Below are 20,507 nucleotides of genomic sequence, written 5' to 3' on the forward strand. Positions count from 1 at the left end.
GGTAACAGGAGACGGAAAGTGGATCAAATACGACAATAATGTGTGTAAAAGATCATAGTCCAAGCGTCCTGAATCTCAACAAATGGTCGGGAAGACAGGATTGACGTCTCGAAAGGTTATGCTGAGTGTTTGGTGAGATTGGAAAGGAATCATCCACCATGAGTTACTCCAGCCTGGTCGAACGATTAATTCTATATTTTACTGTCAACTACTGATGAAATTGAAGCAAACAATCGAAGAAAAAGGCCAGAACTGATCAGCAGAAAGGGTCTCGCCTTCCATCAGGACAACGCTAGACCACCACAACTTTGATGATTCGAAAAAAACTGGAAGAGCTTGGCTGGGAAGTTTTGATGCACCCACCATATAGCTATGACCTTGTACCATCGGACTACCATTTGTTTCCACCAATGCAGAACTCCGTTAATGGAGTAAAATTCCCTTCAAGAGAAGCCTGAGAAAATTACTTGTCGCAGTTTTTCGCCGAGAAATCAGAAAAGTTTAACACTAACGGAATATTTCTATAACAAAAATTGTTCGACCAAAATGGCACATATTGGGTTCATTAAAATTCATTATAAATATAAAAAAATTAGTTGCGGTTTGATTAGATTTACGAAAATACTTTTTCGACTACCCCATATTTAGAGTGTCATCTGTTTCTATAAAATCTTTTGAGAGTTAAATAAGCTTTTTAAAATTTAAGATGATGTCATCCGTAACATTATTATTTGTACAACTACTGGATGTAATTTTTTCACTATGCATATGTCCTGAACGGTTTAACAAATTACGAATGGTTGCTTTATTTGGAATAGAGCAAGTGTAGCACTTGTCCACTTCTTGGTATTGTTTCATTAAAAGAGAATTTTTACACTTTGCCATTTTGCCAAAATACCAAAGCTTGAGTTAGTCCAAACATATAACACAATCGGTTCGTCCGAAATTTATATCGAACTCTCATAAAATTAATCATTAGTCATAAAATTTAATCATTTACATATATCTTATATACAATACTATATATCTATACTTATAAAACATTTTGAAAATTTATTTACCATCTATTCAGACCATAAGAATTCAGTAAAGAATTCGCTACTCAAATTCTACAAAAAGATCCATAAATAAATGTTCTTAAAATTCATATAAACTGATGAATGTAAATAAAAATGAAATAAACAAAATTCTTGGCACAAATTTTCGTAATTTTTCGGATGATTTGGTGTTTTTTTATGTGACCACAATTTTCCGCTATAAAACAAAAAGAATGCATATAACATAGAACAGAGGAAATTTTCTTAAAAACTGAATATGTACATTTTCCTAGATATATATCTATGACTCTCTCGAATTATAGTACATACAAAAAATTAAACACATTTTTAAATCCAAAAAATATTTGATATTGAAATTTCGTCACCTTCACCAAAGTTTTGTCGAACCATGAGAAGCCAGCAAAGTCAACGGGACGGGGTCGGCTATTTATTGACTTGAAGAGTTGATAAGCTACTAAGCACAAATCCAATGTCATTCAGTGCTAACTGCCAACATTAACTTGACTTTGATAGCAGTTTGCTTCTTATTGTCATGTTAGTAGACATGCATTTGACCTCCGACTAATCCAAAACAAACATTGGCGTGTTTCCAAAGCGCTATCTTTTGCGACTTATTCAGAGTTTGCTGTTCATGAGTGCTTACTAACTAAGATAGTATGATAATAGAAAAATCGTATGCGTTGAGCGCTATCTAGCGCTTCTATTCATATAACTCATATTTTTATTTCTCAGCGATTTTTTTCTGTAACATGACTTTCTGAATAATTATACCTTGAACAAGGTATATTACAGTTTACCACAAAGTTTGTAAAACCCAGAAATAATCTTCGCAAAGCCTATAAAATATATATAATTATAAATGATCAGCCTGACGAACTTAGTCAATTTAGTCATACAACCTACCGTATATACCTATATACATATATACGCGAACTAGTCCCTCAGTTATCTTAAAAATCTGAAATTTTTCACATTTCTCCCTATGAAGTTGTTTATTTGTCTGCAATGCCGATATCAGAACTATCGCTGCCATACAAACTCACCGAAAATCAAGTTCTTTTAAAGAAGCTTTTATACTTGTGGTGCTTGTGAAGGGTATTATAACTTCGGTGCAACTGATGTTAATGTTTCTCTTGTTTTTAAAATCATTCCAGTGAGTAAGAGTTCAGATCTTAATAAGAACTTTTAGAACATCTCATTGGTCGAAGCTTACAAGTGGTACAAAGCCTTCAAAGACGGTCGAGAGATCGTTGAAGACACACATTACTCTTTACGACCTTCGCCCTCTTCAACTGATAAAAAATATTAAAAAACTGAAAGATATGGTCCCCAAAATCATCAGGCAAGTATTAAAGAGATGGCAAGAAAGCTAGACATCTTTCGCGAGCTCGTTAGAATGATTTTGGTGGATATTTTGAGTATGAAACGCATTCTTGCTCGACTCATCCCGATTAATGCTAATTTTTTTCAAGAAGTACCGTTAACAGGCTTATTTGGACATGCTTGGTAGTCTGAATTCCAATTAACATTCATGGAGAGCAGTATGACTGCCGCTGAAACATGGGTTTATGACATGTAAACAAGTCAACAGTCATGGATTAACAGACAAATCTATAAAACGTCATCGTTTAGAGTTACAAAAAAATTGGCAGTTCGGTTCGTTACTGACGGTTTTATGACTATCTATTATGTATCTGTGAGGAGTATCACCACAACTATAGATATTTTCACATGAATGTGAGATATTTATACAAATTTTATTTATTTATTTCTAAGGCAATTACAATTTAATTATATCAAAATAATCAGATATAATATTTTTTCTTTAATTGAGACTGTCAATAAAATTGTGAAATTTACAACTGTGTGAGGCCAATTAAATGCCTACGAGATTATTCTGAAAATGCACTGGCAATTATTAAAGGGCTCCTGCTATGGACACATCGCAATATTATAAAAACATACATTCATCCGATCGGCAATTAAATACTACATACCCGTACCGTAGCGAATATCTTGCAATAATGAGCTTAGCGGCTAAAGTCGTCAAAACTGACAAAATAGGTGTGTGGGCAAGCTCATTTCAATAAATAAGTTATTTAAAGTTCCTAAAATATATATGTGATACAATGCCAATCTGGTTATACTCGTATATATATCGTAACAGGCCCGAGCAAGGATTTAGTAGCATTCGTATGCAGAACAGGTTGTTGTGATGTAAAATGCGTATCAGCTTAAATGTAGGCGTGACGGTGATAAGTTATTATATATTTATACAAAGTTATTATTTAATAATTATTTCAAAGCGTAAAATTGAAAGGAAATTATAGACAATTTAGAAAATTATATTAGCATTTCTGAGCTATTACGAGGCTTTTTGTTAATGAGACCACCTAGTTTAAAGTGCAACATTGATTTCGACAGTTGATACCTTTAAAAATAACGTACTGAAACTTTAAATAGATATCTTAAATAGTTTTTGAGTAACGGCCTTCTAAATAGTAGAACATTATTTGCTTTTACTTTTTGAAGATCATCTCTTTCAAATGTGGCCGCGGCTACGTGTCAGATGGTCCATCCGTTGAGTCCAAATTTCGATGACTCGTTCGAGCATTTCGACTGATAACTGGCGAATGACACGCGTGATGTTTTGCTTCAAGGCCTAAATCGAGGCGTGATTGCCCGCATAGACTTCAAATTTTATATATTCCCACAGAAAGAAGTTTGACGGTGTGAAACCGTTTTTTTTTTTTTCTGAATGAAATGGCAACTCTTGAACCTCTTCGTCCGAAATACGGTAATTATGCTTGTTTACATACTCATTGAGCCAGAAATGGCCCTCATCGCTGAACAAAATTTGACCCGAAAACGTCAAGTCATTCCATACGTCACTCCGAGTTGCTGCGAACGGCGCTGAATTGATACTCCACAGTCTTCGTTATATTGTCAGCTACGGTGCTATATTTTCTTCACTGCGTGGTGGACGTGATTTCTTTGGTTGAATATTACTGAACAAAAATAATATGACATCTTGACATAACTCACTCGGTGTCAAAAGGAGGTAATTGAAAAAAGTACCTCTACTTGGAACACCCGTTATTAAAAAACAAAACGCCGCCATTTTGAAGGTTTTATATACGAAGTGGGCCAGAACCACTTTAACAGTTATGAAAATGTTCTTTAGCGCCGTCAGAAAGAGGTGTAACTGATTTATTATACCAGTCCATATGAATTATACCAGTTGTTTGATCGATTCGTATATCTTCAATGTTTTAAGCAACGTATACAGATTTGTCATACACACAATAATATGAGCGCTTCCGTCATCTTATTAGGAGCTATTTACCCATACCGTATGGTTTTTGGCATCACAAAAACCATGTGCTTCAAGTAAAGTATGAAAAGCGGATATCTTTACTAGTGTCAAAAATAATATTTAATTTGTAAACATTTTAATAATGATTTTATGTCGGCACTTAACGGTTGTGTCCTGTATTCGCACAAGCACATATAGAATTATATAAGTACACGGTAGGCAACTTGACAATGACAGTGAAATTACATTGATTAACTTTTTCCCATTTCATTTTGAACAGAGTGTGGAGTTAAAATTAATCGCATCAATTAAGCGGAGAAAACGTCAAAAATTCAAATAGCGATAATAACAACAAATTAATTACTGGCATACTGACAATGCGATTCTCGTTCTTTTTGTTATTGTACACAAACCGATATACTACATAGAATACGCATATAAATTACATGAAACAAAGTAGCAACAACAATGAATGTAAAGAACAAAGTTGTAAATAAAAAGTTCGTTGTGAATCGTAATACCGTTGCGCTTTGTGCGATATTCGCGGCTAACTAATAGTTAATAAGGTAAAAGTGAGCTAATATTTGCCATGAACGGCGCTAGATCTAAATATACATACATACATATGTACAATGTGGCATCAACTGCGCATCTTTATTACGTTCTTGTTTGCCCTTTTTTTCAGAACAATTAGGGTTCATCTATTCGTTATACGTTTTCAAGGCATGTCACCAATACAAAAGCAAACTGGTATTACTTATTTTACTTCACCCCAATCTCTACTTTTCTCATCTATTGTTTGAGGAAAGGTTGTAATTAAACTATTGCCGATCGACGTTTTCAAAAATTAGCTAAATTATAATTGAATACTTCGTTAAAATATAAAGTTTTTTATTGAACTTCCTGTCAATTGGTTTGTCATTTAAATATTGTACTCAGCCACTAAGTAACCTCAGGAAAAAATGAAAAATATATAATGGACTAAATAGTATAGGATGCAATTTATATACCTAAACTTATTTACGAAAGATACCAAAGAGTTTTGTTTACAATTTACAACTCAACTTAGTTAGAATTGAAATTGAAATATCTTTGTTTTTGTATTAAAATTAACAACTGATATCATTGACGTTGTAATAATGTTTGTAACCCAAAATATAAATAATAATTGAATAGTTCACGTTTAGTAAATGTTTACGAGAGAATAAAAAAATATTAAAATTAATAAAAAAAAATAAAGCTTCAAGATCACTAAAGTCCCTAAATTATCAATTGTCAATTTTTTCTGCTGTTGAAAACCACACTAACACAAGGTTGAAATCGTTAGTACCAAAAGTTGAAGGCGAACATTTTTGAGTTGTTATCTCCAATACCAAACTGTAAAATTTCAACAGAAATAAGATAGAGTTGTATATTAATTAAATAGAATATTTAAACATAACATATTTATAGTATAAATATTTTTCAAATTTGTATACTCTTTTAAATATCTCACATAGAATGCGATAATAATTGATTATATTCGAAAAGCCTAGTTTAAGTTCTTTTAATTTAATTGAATGGACATTTACCAAACACTGTGCATAATACAATTTATTGAAACCTAATAATTTTGTCACAAAGTTTGTAGTATCCAAAAAAAAGCGTTCAAGACCTTATAAAATATACATAGGTATAAGTATATGTTCAGCGTGCCGAGCTATAAGTCCATTTACCCATTTCCGTCTGTCAGTACATACGAGCACAAGACCCTCAGTTTCTAAGATAACAATGTGAAATTTTGCCTAGACCCTCTGCTCCTCAAAACTCTGTTCATTTATTGGAACCATCGATAACGAACCACCAAAGCATATAGCTGACTGACCAATCAAAATCGGATCTTTGCATGGAAAACTGTGAAGGGTATTTTAGCTTCGGTTTCTTTAAAGAAAATTTACTTCATGTCACTTAATTTGTTGATAGTTTAGTTGCAAATAAATAATAGAGCAAACAAATACTCATTTATATATACTGTAGTACAAAATAGCCAATTTAACTAAAAATCGTCAACGGTGATTGCAGCGGAACCGGTGGAACTTTCTATATACCATAGTGCATACCTATAAATATGAATAGCAATCGAGTTCACAGCCAGGCCCCTCTAATTACAGTCAAAGCGGTATTTTATGAGAAAATTGTTTTAGGGTGGTACTTAAAACGTCAACAATTCCTTTTCCTGTATCTTTCAATCGATTCGGTTAGCGTATGTAAAGGGTGATCCAAATATAGGTACTTATTTCAGTAGCCTTTTTTGACAGATCAAGCGTAAGTCATGTCAAGCTGTCATATTATTTTTGTTCACATATTGTTTGGAATTTCATCATAGAAATACTTACACCTGAACAACGCTTACAAATCGTTTAACTTTATTACTTCTTTACAGAAAGTGTGTTGCGCGCTTCCCTCAACTTATGGTCAACATAATCGGCGAACTATTCGCAACACCATCATCCATCTTGATAACCAAGCTTTATTGAATAATATTCAACCAAATAGACCACGCTTAGAAAGCAGTGAAGAAAATATAGCAGCCGTAGCTGAGAGTATACACGAAGACCGTGGAGAGTCGAATTGGAGCCGTTCTCAGCAACTCGGACTGACGTGTGGAAGAACTTAGCGCAGTTTACGTCGGAACCTCAAGTTGAAAGAATACGAAATACAGTTTGTGCAAGAACTAAAACCGTTCGACCTTCCCAAGCGACGTCGCTTCGCTTTATGAGTTCTTGAAAAGTTCCAAAAAGATCCTACGTATTCAAGCCAAATTTGGTTGATAAGGCTCTTTTCTGGCCCAATGCGTTTATAAATAAGCAAAATTTCCGCATTTGAGATAAAGAGCAACCTGAAGCGGTTTAAAAACTATCATTTCAATCAGAGAAAACAACGGTTTGGTGTGGTTTGTGAGCCGTTGGAATCATTGGTCCATGTGTCTTAAAAAAAAATGCCGGTGAGAACGTAACCGTCAATGGCGACCTTTATCTCGCCATATGATAACAACAATTTAAATTTCACGTTTTGGGCCGGTCGATTGGGCATCAAAGATCATGTGAGGGATAAGTTTGAAGTCTATGAGCGCAATCCCGGTTCAATTCAGGCCTTGGAGGAAAACATCACGTGTGTCATTCGCCAGTTACTAGTCCAATAATCTGGAAAAAATAACTGCCAAAGAATGTTCTTTCGAAGGATAATAAACATTGCTCAATAAAAACTTCTCTTTTTATAGAGAATATTTTTTTTTTATTTTTTTTTATTTTTTTTTTTTTTTGTTTATTTTATTAAAGCTATAGAGAATATATTATACAAAAAAGTGGCTTAATAGTAATTAATTAGTATTTTTTCCGTTCCCAATAAATAATTGTTGGAACCATGTTCAGTGATATAAACAAACATTTTTTAGTCCCTTCTGGGATATTTTTTGTGTTGTTATTTTTGGATATTGGCTTACATTTCAATAATTTGCTTTAAAAACTTTCGTCACAGTTAAGAACAAACATTCGTACATACCTTTTTCTATTGTTTTAGAAGCTGCTATCAAGTAATTCGCTGGCATCATCATTTGTAATCCAACTACAACTCGGTGGTCAATTGTGTGCAAACAGGTATGCATGTATGTGTGTATCTAAACGTATGTATATGTACATATGTGTATCTACGAATGGTTCCTTGCATAATCAGCCGGTGGCGGCGTATTGCATAAATTGTTGCCAATAATTACCGCATAACTGTCGTAACTCGCATTTTAATTATGCAAAATTTTTAAATGTACTTGATGTTAGCGCATATGTACTTTATTAGATAAATGTTTACAGCTAAGTGCGGCGAGCAATAAAATTCGCCGGCCAATGCGCAGAAGCAAACATTTATAATCGTTTTTATATGAAACGTTTTGTTGTGATGTTATAAGGAATATCACATTATTCTGTCGTCACGACTTTTGCACGTGAATACGCGAGAGCGAATGTTACAGCACAGACCCTCGTATATACATACATACATATATGTAGCTGCGCTGTGTTGGGGCGCTGTTTTATTGCGTTATTTGCCGGTGGTTACTTAGGAATGCGAGTCGTGTGGTTTGCGGCTAAATTGAGTTGGGATTTCCGATAATTTCAAAACTATTTACAGACAATAAAGTTGGGTTTGCAAACCGCGCTCATCTTGATTTTACATTTAATGCCGATTTAATTGACACTAATGGTTTAAACAAAGATGCGCAGCGTACCAACGGTATGTATGTAGGCTTGGATTTGTATACTTTAAGCTTGCTGGCGTATTTCTATTCTAGAAATTTGAAAAAATCGAAAACTTTTTTCCATAATTCGATAGTATTGATGTTCAAAAATATCTCCCTAAAAGAATTTTTCTAAACTCAAATTATTTTCAAAGTTATAGCCATTTTAGTAACGTGGCAACTAGACCGGTTGAGCGAACTATCTATCTATTACGCTGCGCGAAACTTAACGTAAATCTTTAAACGCGTTTTTCTCAAAACTCCTTTTTTTGTTGCGGTAGCCACAATATCTTAAGGCCTAATCAGTCGATTTATGTGAACTTTGTCATGAATATTCTGTAAATCTTGGTCTCTCACTAGAAGCAACAAAAAATAAAAATTTGAAATTTATAATATTTTTAAAAAAATCGACAAAATTGAAACATTAGTGAAAAAATCGAACTTTTTTTTGAATAGCCGCCATTTTATGAAAAAAAAGTTTTCATGACATAGCGACATTCGTACTCATTAAGAATCTGTCACTGTTTTATTTTTCAGATGACGACAAGGGTAGAAATCATGGCGATGAGGAGACGGCCTCTTTTTTCCCCCCTTTTCTTCAAGGACGCATAACTCGATGAAAAAAAATTTTTTTTAAATTATTTTATGTACTCTTCTAAGTTTAATAAGCAAATGATATAAAACGGATCGTAAAAATATATAGTGCTTTTTGTTTATTAATTGTTGAAAAAAGCTCTCTAGACTAAAATACCCCCTTAAGTATACTCTATTTAAATTTCATTCGCTATATTTGAGCAAAATTGTGTTATTAGTAAGTACCTATTAATTAGTAGCTTATTGCAGTCAATAAACCCTTAAAAACAATTTGTACTTCCACTTAAAAAATGTTTCCATCTCCACATAAAAGGACTATTAAACAATTAGTTACTCATACGTACCGTCCCCCTTAAAAGATTACAAAATCATGCATGCCCCGTAGAATGATCAATTTTTTATACCTTGAACAGGGTATATGAAGTTTGGCATGGAGTAACTTTCCGAAGGAACGTCGGACGCCTTATTAAGAATATAACAAGTAGACCCACCATTCACTATTGGGTAATATTCGACTGAATAGACCACGTCCAGCACGCAGTGAAGAAAATATAGCAGCCGTAGCTGAGCTTTTATGTCAAGATCTTAAATGGAATGCATACGAAATCAGCTTGTGTAATACCTGAAGCCGCTCGACTTTCACAAGCGACGTCACTTCGCTCCATGACCTCTAAAACAATCAAAACTGCCTTATTTGGGAAAAAGAGCAACCTGAAGAGATTTAAAAGCTGCCCTTTCATCCAGAAAAAACGACGGTTTGGAGTGGTTTGTTGGCCGGTGGAATCATCAGTACCAGTATCATATATGGTTATTAGCAACTTTATTGCGAGAGTATAAAAATGATGCCCTCTGAATTACATGAAAATATCTGAGAGATTTACCGATATTTTCGGTGAAAAATTAGGTTAGATTAGGCACTGAATTCTTCGTGTTCGATATCAGGGAAAAGTTATAGTCCGATCACGACAATTTTTCCACGATGGATACCTCAGCTCAAATTATACAGAAAAGGCATCAGATAGAATTCAAAATAGCGTTATATTGGAAGAAGGTGTGGTTGTGAATTAATTTAACCCATATTTCGTACATGTCATCAGGGTGTTAAGAAAATATTATGTACCAAATTTCATTGAAATCAGTCTCAGGAACTAAGATATGGTTTTTGGTCTATAAATGGGCGACGCCACGCCCATTTTCAATTTAAAAAAAAGCATGGGTGCAACTTCCTTATGCCATTTCTTCCGTAAAATTTAGTGTTTCTGACGTTTTTTATTAGTCGGGTAACGCACTTTTAGTGATTTTCAACATAACCTTTGTATGGGAGGTGGGCGTGGTTATTATCCGATTTCTTCTATTTTTGAACTGTATATGGAAATGCCTGGAGAAAACGACTCTATAGAGTTTGGTTAACATAGCTACAGTAGTTTCCGAGATATGTACAAAAACCTTAGTAGGGGGCGGGGCCACGCCCACTTTTCCAAAAGAATTACGTCCAAATATGCCCCTCCCTAATGGGATCCTTTGTGCCAAATTTCATTTTAATATCTTTATTTATGGCTTAGTTATGACACTTTATAGGTTCTCGGTTTTCGCCATTTTGTGGGCGTGGCAGTGGGCCGATTTTGCCCATCTTCGAACTACCAAGTTTCATCATGAGATCTCAGTTTTTACTCAAGTTACAGCTTGCACGGACGGACAGACAGACATTCGGATTTCAACTCTACTCGTCACCCTGATCACTTTGGTGCACATAACCCTATATCTGACTCTTTTAGTTTTAGGACTTACAAACAACCGTTATGTGAACAAAACTATAATGCTCTCCTTAGCAACTTTGTTGCAAGAGTATAATGATGCCGACGAGTCGCCATGATAACCGAATATTTTATGCCTGAAATTGAAGCTCGTGATCTTTGTGACATTAATTTTCAATAAGACGTGTGGAAAGTGGCACCAAACATCGCATCAATCAAGGGATTTATTGATAGAAAACTTTTCTGAGCAGATAATTTCACGTTTTGGGCCGGTTGATTTGCCAGTTATCAGTCGAAATACTCGAACGAGTCATCGAAAATTGGATTCAATGGATGGACCATCTGAGACATAGCCGCAGCCAACATTTGAAAGAGATAACATTCAGCAAATGGTTTTGTAGACGGAAGACATGTGTTTCAGACATGCGTTCGCTCCGAGGTCCTAATATCTACACGGATCACTATCTTGTTGCAGCCAAGATACGCAACCGCCAGCGAAAAACGTCAAAAAACACAAGGAAGGTTCGACGTCGAAAAGCTACAATCACAAAGACAGCCGAACGATTTTCTTCTCGACAAGCATACTCCTGTTCTCTGAGAGCACTCGTCAGCAACTCGGTATAAGGGAACTGTGGGAAGGCATTTCAAGCTCCCTGCTTTAAAAGAACAGCTGGTACAATGAAGAATGCAGCGTCGTAGTGGAGAAAAAATAGACTACCAACATCGCAACGTTAGAATCGACCACGACATGGAATGATGGATGGAATAGATACCAAGAGCTAAAGAAGGAAGCGAAACGCAGGCAAAAAAGAGATAAACTGGAATATGGGAGTATGAAGAGCTCGGTAGAAGTTGTGGCTAACAGAAGGTTTCAAGACCGAAGCATGCTCTTGCAGAACCCCCAAAGGTGATCTAGTAACTGATACCAAGGACATACTAAAATTATGAAGGCAACAGGAAGGAATGGCAGTGAAAGCATAACACCAGGAAATGTCGAACCCGATTCTGATAATGGAGAAGGCGTTCCATTGCCCGACCATGAAAGATTTCGAATACCAGCAATTACCCCTCTGACGAACAATAAAGCAGCGGGTCCGGTTTTTTTTAGTGTCATACCATATAGTGTAGGATTTTTAACAAAAAAGCCAAGCAAAGCAAAGCCCATTCTCACTCCATCTGACCATGTAGGAAACATTTATTTTAAAATTAAATTATGTTTGTTTAGTTAAACAAACTAGAGTCTTTCTTAGCCCTAATTTACGTTTTCCCCTACTTTTCAGAGCATTTTTCTGCGGACTTTGGCTTTGTTTTCTTTTCTGGCTTCTCAGCCTTCTTCTCGGGTTTCTTTTCCGACTTTTTGTCCGGTTTCTTATCGGTCTTCTTATCGCTCTTTTTCTCGGGTTTCTTTTCAGCCTTCTTATCAGGTTTGTTTTCAACTTTCTTGTCGGGCTTCTTTTCCGCTTTGCCTTTTTTAGCTGGTTTCGCTTCTTTTTTCTTATCCTTCGGCGCTTTCTTGGGTTTAGAACGGCGCGGTTTATAATATCTATTATGGATTTAAAAGAAAATAAATTATACAGATGTTACCGAATGCATTGAAAATTTATAAAATACAAAGTAGTGCCGAATAAACCAAGTTAGTTTTTTGACCGACTAATTTCAGGCAGAAAAGTTGAATGACAATTCCCTAAAGTGACATCAGCAAAACAGCTGTTATCTCCACTTACAGCGCCACGATCAGCATAGACTTTGTATTCTGTTATTTGCAGCCAAGCTCACCTCTCCGACTTGGGTATCGCCTTGTGACACATACAGGCATTCATCAAATGAAATACGCCCGAACAAACGCTTAAGGCACCAGCAATCACCAAAAGGAATTGTGCATAAAATCCACAAAAAGATATGATTACCATTATAAGACTTACTCCAATCAAAATGCACAAGACACCTATGATGAAGTTGAACATAACACCCTGTATTAAGAAAGAAATAGCGAACGCAATGTTTCATTGAACTTGTGGAACACAAAAGTTAACAATGTACATTACCAGCGGATCAATACCCAACGTATGCAATTTGGGTGTAAGTAGATAGTAGTACAAATCCGGTATGAAAGCGGGAAAAATGAACAGCAAGAATATGTAAACGGGTCCACTAACTTCATTGCCAAGCACACAGCTGGCCGTGAATGTGCAATATAAAACTAAGCCAGTCGCTAATCCTTCCGTGATCTAAATCAAAAGCCGAAAACTAAAATTAATGCAGAATTTTTAGATGTTTAACAATTCGTTATTCCCTTACAACATTTAGGAGAAAGAAAAATCGACTCTTCTTGCGTTTCTTCCTATTTTGGTCGATCCTTGTGGCTTTCATTATAAGTTACACTTGAACTCTAAAAAAACTCAATGAACGTTTATGTATTGTTAAAAATAATTACTTTTTGACTTTGTGGGGCGTTTTGATATTTTTACATTTCTAGTAATTCCATTCATTTTCCATGTGTCAAACCATGATTCATGCTTGAATCGATTTTACAAGCGCAACAAAAAAATATCCGGTAGAAGTTGCGTTCAAATGTGTTCTCTGTGAAGCTTTATGATTTTTATTGTCACCTAAAATGTAAAATAATGTAACAACACTTTTCATAAGTTTAAAGGCGAAGGAAAAACTATATAACGGCAACCACTAATATTGAAACAAAATTAGAATAACTCTCCAACACTATATGGTATGACACAATGTGATTATTAGCACTATATACGACTGCAACGACATCTGCATACAAAATAGGAAAAGACTTTTTCGACTAACCAATATATTGGTTATTATATCTGACAAGGATTTCCAATTTATGCATTATGCGTTGTTTTGCATTTTTGGTGACTATATGAACTATAGGATTTATATGATGAGTGTTTTGAAGGAATCGATTGCGTTATTGCCAGCATTCATGGATCCATTGTTCGCGACAATGAACCAATTTGATATATAGACTTACATGCGAACGTTATCCTACCTTTTCGCTAACTTCGTTCGTAGAAAATAATTTCTGGAGAAACCACTATTTACAAGAGGCTACAGTTTTGCTCAGGGTAAATGCTACAAAGCAGCTTCAACTCATTGGTTCAGCCTGAACGCCACTGATGTTGGGTTCCAACGAGTACCATACATTCTGCAAACTTTTCAATAGAGTTACAACTAAGTAAAGATTTCTATAGGCTGTTCAAAACACTCCAAAAGGGTTTAGTTACGGAAAATAACTTAAGATAGGCATATATAGAATAGAGTTGCCATCTTAACAAATAATGTATATAATATAAATACTAGACATTTTTGCCTGCAACATGCGAGTGTAGAGCCATGAGTCACGACTACCTCCTATATGTGCTGCATGATCTTTATAAAATTTACTTTCCGTTCCACTTCACTTTGTACATACATATATAGCCTTACTTATAACACAACAGAAACACTGATTAATTAAAAGAAATATTCTTCCCGTTTTTCCATATAGTATAATATGCAAGGCTCGTAGATTATATAAACATTAGTCTCCAACATTTGTTTTAAAAATTTTTACTGAATAAAGCTTCGCCTTCATCGAGATTTTCCTTGATAAACCATATGAATACCAGATGTACTATGCCAGCAATGAGTTCAATTACACCAACAGCTAATACTGTCGACTGTTTCGGATTTCCACATCCCGTAACCGAGAGGAAGGCAAATATGCAGGCCAATACGCACGCACAGAACATCACAATGTTATAGCAGCCGCCCTAGGGTAAAGAAAAATCAGCATAAAAAAGGATAAACGAAATAACTGGAACTCACCAGTGCTGCATAGAATGGCTCTGATATTAGTATGCCCATGATACAGTACAATATATCCGGTATAATGGGAATAAAGACTAAAAGACCTGACCACCACATGAAAGTAGAGATCTCACGCGCGCCTATGCAGTCGGAGTCGGTCATGTCGTAGATGAGCGCACAAGCCACAGTTTCAAGAATCTGCCGAGAAGCGAGACATATTAATTTTTGTTTGGAACTCGTTAAAATGCGAGTAATACCCACGAAGCACACAACATAAAATGCCGTCGAGATGATGCAGCGTTGCAAATGCGTTAGGTTTAACGGCATTTTAAAAAACACAAACAAATATAAGTATTATCAATAATAAAAGTTTTTTACTCGCAAATAATTTTTCTTCAACTGTCAGTGTTTTTGTTTTGATTCAGAAATCCTGCGATACATACATACATGTGATTGGAAATAAATTAGAAAACTGAGTGATTAGTGAGTTTTCAGAAATGTATTTTTGTATGGTAATTGTAATATGTTATCGAACAAATAAATAAACCGTTTTTTCAACAAAAAAGCTGGTGAACTATGGTATATTGAAGAACCTGAGACATTGTGGTTATTTTAGCGACGGAACACATTCACCAATAGTTTTGTACAGTCGTTGGTCGGATTAATATTCGGATTTATTCCGATTAGATAATCTTGACTGTCGAAGAAACAATATCTGAAGCAATTTCAAATCGTAGCTACCAATGTTCCGTTGTCGTTATTTGAGCAATGTGACGTCAATTGGAGACGGGGGATATTTCCATTTGCTTCGCTTCTTTATCCCTTCTAGAGAAAGCAGAACTAACGGCGAAATTGTTGAGTTCAATGATAAAGAAAAAGATTGTACGTTCTCGATTAAGTTCTGCAGACCGAATTATTTTCTCTAGCAGCAGATTGAAGAAGTTACACGATAGGAAATCGCCCAGTCTGAAACCTCCTTTGGTATCGAACGGCTGCGAATGGTCCTTCCCGATCCTGACGCAGCTTTTGATATTGCCCAAAGTCAGTTTACACAACTGTATTAATTTTGCGGGGATACCAAATTCAGACATACGGGTACAAAGGCAGCTCCTTTTCATGCTGTCATAACAATTTTAAAATCGGTGTTATGTGTCGATCCTCTGAGAGTTCCTCAAGTTCTTACAGAACGAAATTTGCTACGTCGCCTTAACGACCGTGGCCGATAGTCACCCAAAAAAATTCTATGTTATCTATTGGGTTGGATTTTAAAGGGGTTGTTTACTTTAAGCTTTTGCTCAACAATACCACGATAAATTCTGAAGTATATTCAGCTGGATCAGCTGGAAAAATTCAGTGATTCACTTAAATAGAATAGGCTAAAATTGACCAAGAGCAAAGGTGTAGTGTTCGCCAGTGTAATGCGAGCCTTAAAAGGCCAAAAGATTTCGCAGCGTGAATAGGATGTGCTACTACACCCAACATATTCTCCAGACTTGGCAGCTTCAATAGCACGAAGGGTTCAACTGGTTCAGGTCTCTACAAAAATTTTTAGAACCTTCACCTTAAATCAGGACGTCAAAAACCACTTGGACCAGTTTTTTGGCGTGGAAACAATCTCTTGCCTGAAAGATAGCAAAAGGTATTATTTCCAAAAAAGAGAATATAGAATGTAATAAAATATTTAATGCAGTAAAAAAAAGTGTTTGCATTGCACTAAAAAACGAAATTATTTAGTGAACATCCAATAAGAATTTTGTTCATGACCAGCGTCAGATCTAATTCAGTTCCAGTTGTAATAATCTTAGGCTTAGTTTTGTGCAAAATGGCTGTTTTTGTTTGCCTCTACTTAATCCCATTTTCTAAACTCAGACCACAGCGAAAAGTTTATTTGTTCTAAACTGTTTCCTTGAAGTCGTAAGTGCGAAGCTGGGTGAATGGAATATGAGAAAACATTGCTTTGCTGTGCTCACACCCTTGAAGAAAGTGCTATTTTTATCTGTGCTCAACGGTACAAGTCGTTAAATTCGTATCTGATCCTTTAAATATTCAATGATTATTTTTAAGCACTTGAATGTCTAAATTTATCTCCCAATAAGTAATTATTAGATTTGACGTCAATTGTGAAAACTAAAGGCAACTTTATTCAAATCAGTGTCGCCAGTGCATTGTGCCCTTTATGGCCCATGAAATGCTCGATTTTAAATTAAACAACGTCACAATTACATAAGTGTTGCAATAACGTTTCACCCAATTTTCGAACTTTCTCAGTCGGAAAACAATCACGCTTAATTGATTTGTTTTGAAGAACTTTATAAGCAGCTCATGAATAATAATGATGTAATAAGCATTGTTGGTATTTTTGTGTGAGAATACCGCAATTTCTTAGCTTTCTCAGCCATATTTTATATACATATGTAATTTTATAGAAAACAACAACAATAATAGTTGTGTGATGTGAAAGCTTCCCAATAATTGCATTAATTAAATGATAGTGTTATAATTAAATTTAATTAACTGACTATTAATTGCGGCGCAGTAGGAAATAACACTTAATGAGAAATTTCAGAAATGTGATTTTTCTGGAAAACAAAGTTGATAACACTCTGTTTTATAAATACATTTGTAAAATAACGAAAGCAAGTAATAAAAATTTGTACGCAAAGTATTGCAAATTACAGATAACCACTAATTCTTAGAAGACGTTTTTGAAATAAATTAATATTAAAATTAAGATGCTGAGAATCTATAAAGAGTCTCTGAAGTCAGAAATTACGAAAACATGAGTTGGACCAATCCCCAATTGATCCATAAAAACTGCAAGCGGAAACCCTATCAATAAATTTCCGGACTTATGTGTTAGCATCGGAGAGCTTGGTTATGAATGCTTGACTCCTAAAAAGAGGTGATCTTGTTGCTTGAGCATCCTCCGCTAAAAAAGCAGATTGAAGAAGTCGCACGATTGGTAGCCTTCTTATCTGAAAACTCGCTTGATACCTCGGAGAGAGAGGTCCTTCCCGATCCTGACGGGGTTTTTGGTATTGCTCAACGTCAGTTTACTAATATAAATATAATATGATTTTGTTCGGAATTCAAATGTACATAAATTCCACGGAAGCATATGTAGGAATGGATAGTATATAGGATGTACAATGTAATGGGCTTATTATAATGAGGCTATGAGATTTACATATGTACTTACGCCTTGCCATCATATACGAATGACCGCTTGTATATACTATATGTATGTATGTATGTGTAAGGAATTACAACTTAATAAATCGCAACCAAAGCTATCGAAGTGTCCATACACGGCACACAAGTGTGTTCGATCGGTATGTGTGCGCATGCGGTTTATTCGTGTATGGTCTTGTGTGCGTACCGATTTTTTGAGAATTTTTTTGGGAGGGAAAGAAATAATTGATTCAAGTGAAATTTCTACGCTTTATAATTATATATTTGAACATCTTTCACAAATTTTTTGGATACAAAATCTTTAATATTCTGCCTTTGGGAAGCAATTGCATCTCGCGTGTGCATTTTTCGGACGGCGGGCAGGATGCAGGTCGCAATTTATATCAAAAACAAAAAATTCTGAGAGATTCATATTTTTTAATAACTTATCTTCTAGTTAAACTAAGAAAATTCCAAAAAAAAGTGTAAAATTTAAAAACAAAAATATTAAAAATTGAAAAAAAGGGATTTTTGTCCCAAAGAAATTTTACTTAATGTTGTTTAAAAATATGTTCAAACTTGACTTTTCTCAGTTTATTTATTATAGTTTAAATAGAAGATACTTTAATGTCAAAGATAATATCTAAACTTTGCCGCATATTCCATATGACGTTTAGTCGCCAATTAAGAAAAATTGTAAAAATGTAAAACCGAGAAATCGCGCGTCAAAGTTTTTGCTTTTCATCCAAGCGCTCATACATACATATATCTGCTAGACGCTCGGCCACTATTTCCCTTCTAGCTTCGATAATATTTCGAATTCCCATCTATATTTTTTATCATATTTTTAGATAATTTTTAAAGCGATTTAATCAAAAAAAAAAGTCGATTGTTTGAAGCTTCTAAAGCAGTCTACCCCATTAATATAGATTGCGTTTCAGAGTTTATTGATTTTTAAAAAATTAATTAGCCATTTGGCAAACGAAAAGTGATAAATATAAAAATAAAATTGAGAAAAATAAAAGTTGGAATAACTTATTAACGAAAAACAAATAAATAGATAAAAGTGCTACATTAGAAATAAATTCCAAGAAATATTCCGCTTGCCTGTGGAGCATGTTCACTGTGTGAAGAAGGAACGCAAAATGGATTTGTGTGTCGTGTATGGGCGAAACGAGTTCACACAGATCACAGTTCACATGTGTGTCGTGTACGGGCCCTATCAGCGTAGCCTGGCTTCTCTCACCTACGCCCAGTGCTTTTGTATTTGGGTGTGTGTGTGGCATTTCAGTATTTCACAACCTTTGTAAAAACCTTTCCGTGCTGCCAAGCAATCATTTGTCGGAATAAATTTCGAGGGGATCTGTTTGTCTAGAGTTTAACAAGTTTTTATTGCCATTTATCTTACATCGGTAGGAATTAATTGCTGCATAAATCTTTGCACTTTTCAGCAGCACTTCGGATTAAACGGGGGCGCATGCGGGTACGGGTGTTTAAATCGCAATAAAATTAAAATAAAAAGCGTTATTAACGCTGCCATTAAATAATAGTTGGATGTGCTAATTTACGCTATGTGCTGCTCTGTAATTTACTGTTAGTCATTACGTATGCCAATGTAAACAAACAAAAGATTATGCAATTATTATTCACGCCTTCAGCCGCCAAGCGCACTTATAACCGATTTTAATAAGACGAAGCAAGAGATTCGCCGGCAAGTTGGCTGATTATACTTTTCATGTACTTATGTACATACATATGTAATTAAATGTATCTATATGTATGTGCAGTATTGCATGGCAAAATGCACACGAATTGTCTTCAGCGCAGTTAGGCTTAAAATTTTGCGCGCTTTCTGGGCCTGGAGGAACCGTTCTTTATTTAGACACTTTTGTGAGAAAAGGGCAAAATAATTAGCTCTTTCTTTTACCAATTACCTTTAGTACTGCCTGAGTTAAGATTTCGCACAAATTGCATCATAAAAAATTAAATAAAAAAAATCATTCTTGTTTTTATAATATTTTGCGAGTATTCCTCATTTCGGCATTAAATTTGATCCATAATAACAATCACTTTTTGTAAAAACCCAATAATTTAAGATTTCTCTACCATAGCTAAAAGCATGGCAAAATCAATGTGATTAAATACAATGAGCTGTGTTTGTGATATGGGTTCGATCTGAATAATTCCCTCTTCGATTGAATTTGTGAGGGAGAATATTAACTATTTCGTATCGATTTATTAATGAAAGCCTCTCTCTGGCTCAACTGTGACCGAAAGTAAGGCCTTTTATATGTCAAATCTAAAGTGAAACAAGAACAGAAGCAGGCTTCTATTCTAACAATCCATACAAAGAAGACAGCTTCAAACTAAATTACTACAATTCAGCTCCTTCAAGGGTTGCTTGAAGCAATAGACTCAAGAGGAACACCTCAAGTTATGAATTATTGGGCATATCGCAAAATTGGTTTTGGGTAGTTTGATGACGAGCAAACCAAAAGCTTCAACACCGAGGTAAATAACTTTAAAGGAGCAAG

The 20,507-nt window shown here is 35.0% G+C and overlaps 2 protein-coding genes across 3 annotated transcripts; both read right to left on the minus strand.

Annotated features, from left to right (window-relative positions):
- Positions 1-12,255: 12,255 nt before the first annotated feature.
- LOC108971016 lies at positions 12,256-13,382 on the minus strand. The gene is made up of 4 exons (XM_018936780.1): positions 13,288-13,382; positions 13,035-13,217; positions 12,766-12,959; positions 12,256-12,532 (listed from the first exon to the last, which is right to left on the minus strand). Exons 1-4 carry the CDS (start codon positions 13,357-13,359, stop codon positions 12,259-12,261), a joined length of 723 nt encoding a protein of 240 aa, XP_018792325.1. The 5' UTR covers positions 13,360-13,382; the 3' UTR covers positions 12,256-12,258.
- A 1,104-nt stretch (positions 13,383-14,486) lies between these two features.
- On the minus strand, positions 14,487-15,187 carry LOC108971014. 2 transcript variants are annotated; one of them, XM_018936777.1, is made up of 3 exons: positions 15,064-15,187; positions 14,821-15,000; positions 14,487-14,765 (listed from the first exon to the last, which is right to left on the minus strand). In XM_018936777.1, the coding sequence occupies exons 1-3, from the start codon at positions 15,127-15,129 to the stop codon at positions 14,553-14,555; spliced, it is 459 nt and encodes a 152-aa protein (XP_018792322.1). In that variant the 5' UTR covers positions 15,130-15,187; the 3' UTR covers positions 14,487-14,552. The 2 variants fall into 2 exon arrangements, with proteins under 2 accessions (XP_018792322.1, XP_018792323.1); XM_018936778.1 differs by having other exon boundaries at positions 15,060-15,142.
- Between the last annotated feature and the right edge of the window lie 5,320 nt (positions 15,188-20,507).

This window comes from Bactrocera latifrons, unplaced genomic scaffold, assembly GCF_001853355.1.
Source record: "Bactrocera latifrons isolate USDA-ARS-PBARC rearing strain unplaced genomic scaffold, ASM185335v1 scaffold_32, whole genome shotgun sequence".
NCBI lineage: Eukaryota > Metazoa > Arthropoda > Insecta > Diptera > Tephritidae > Bactrocera > Bactrocera latifrons.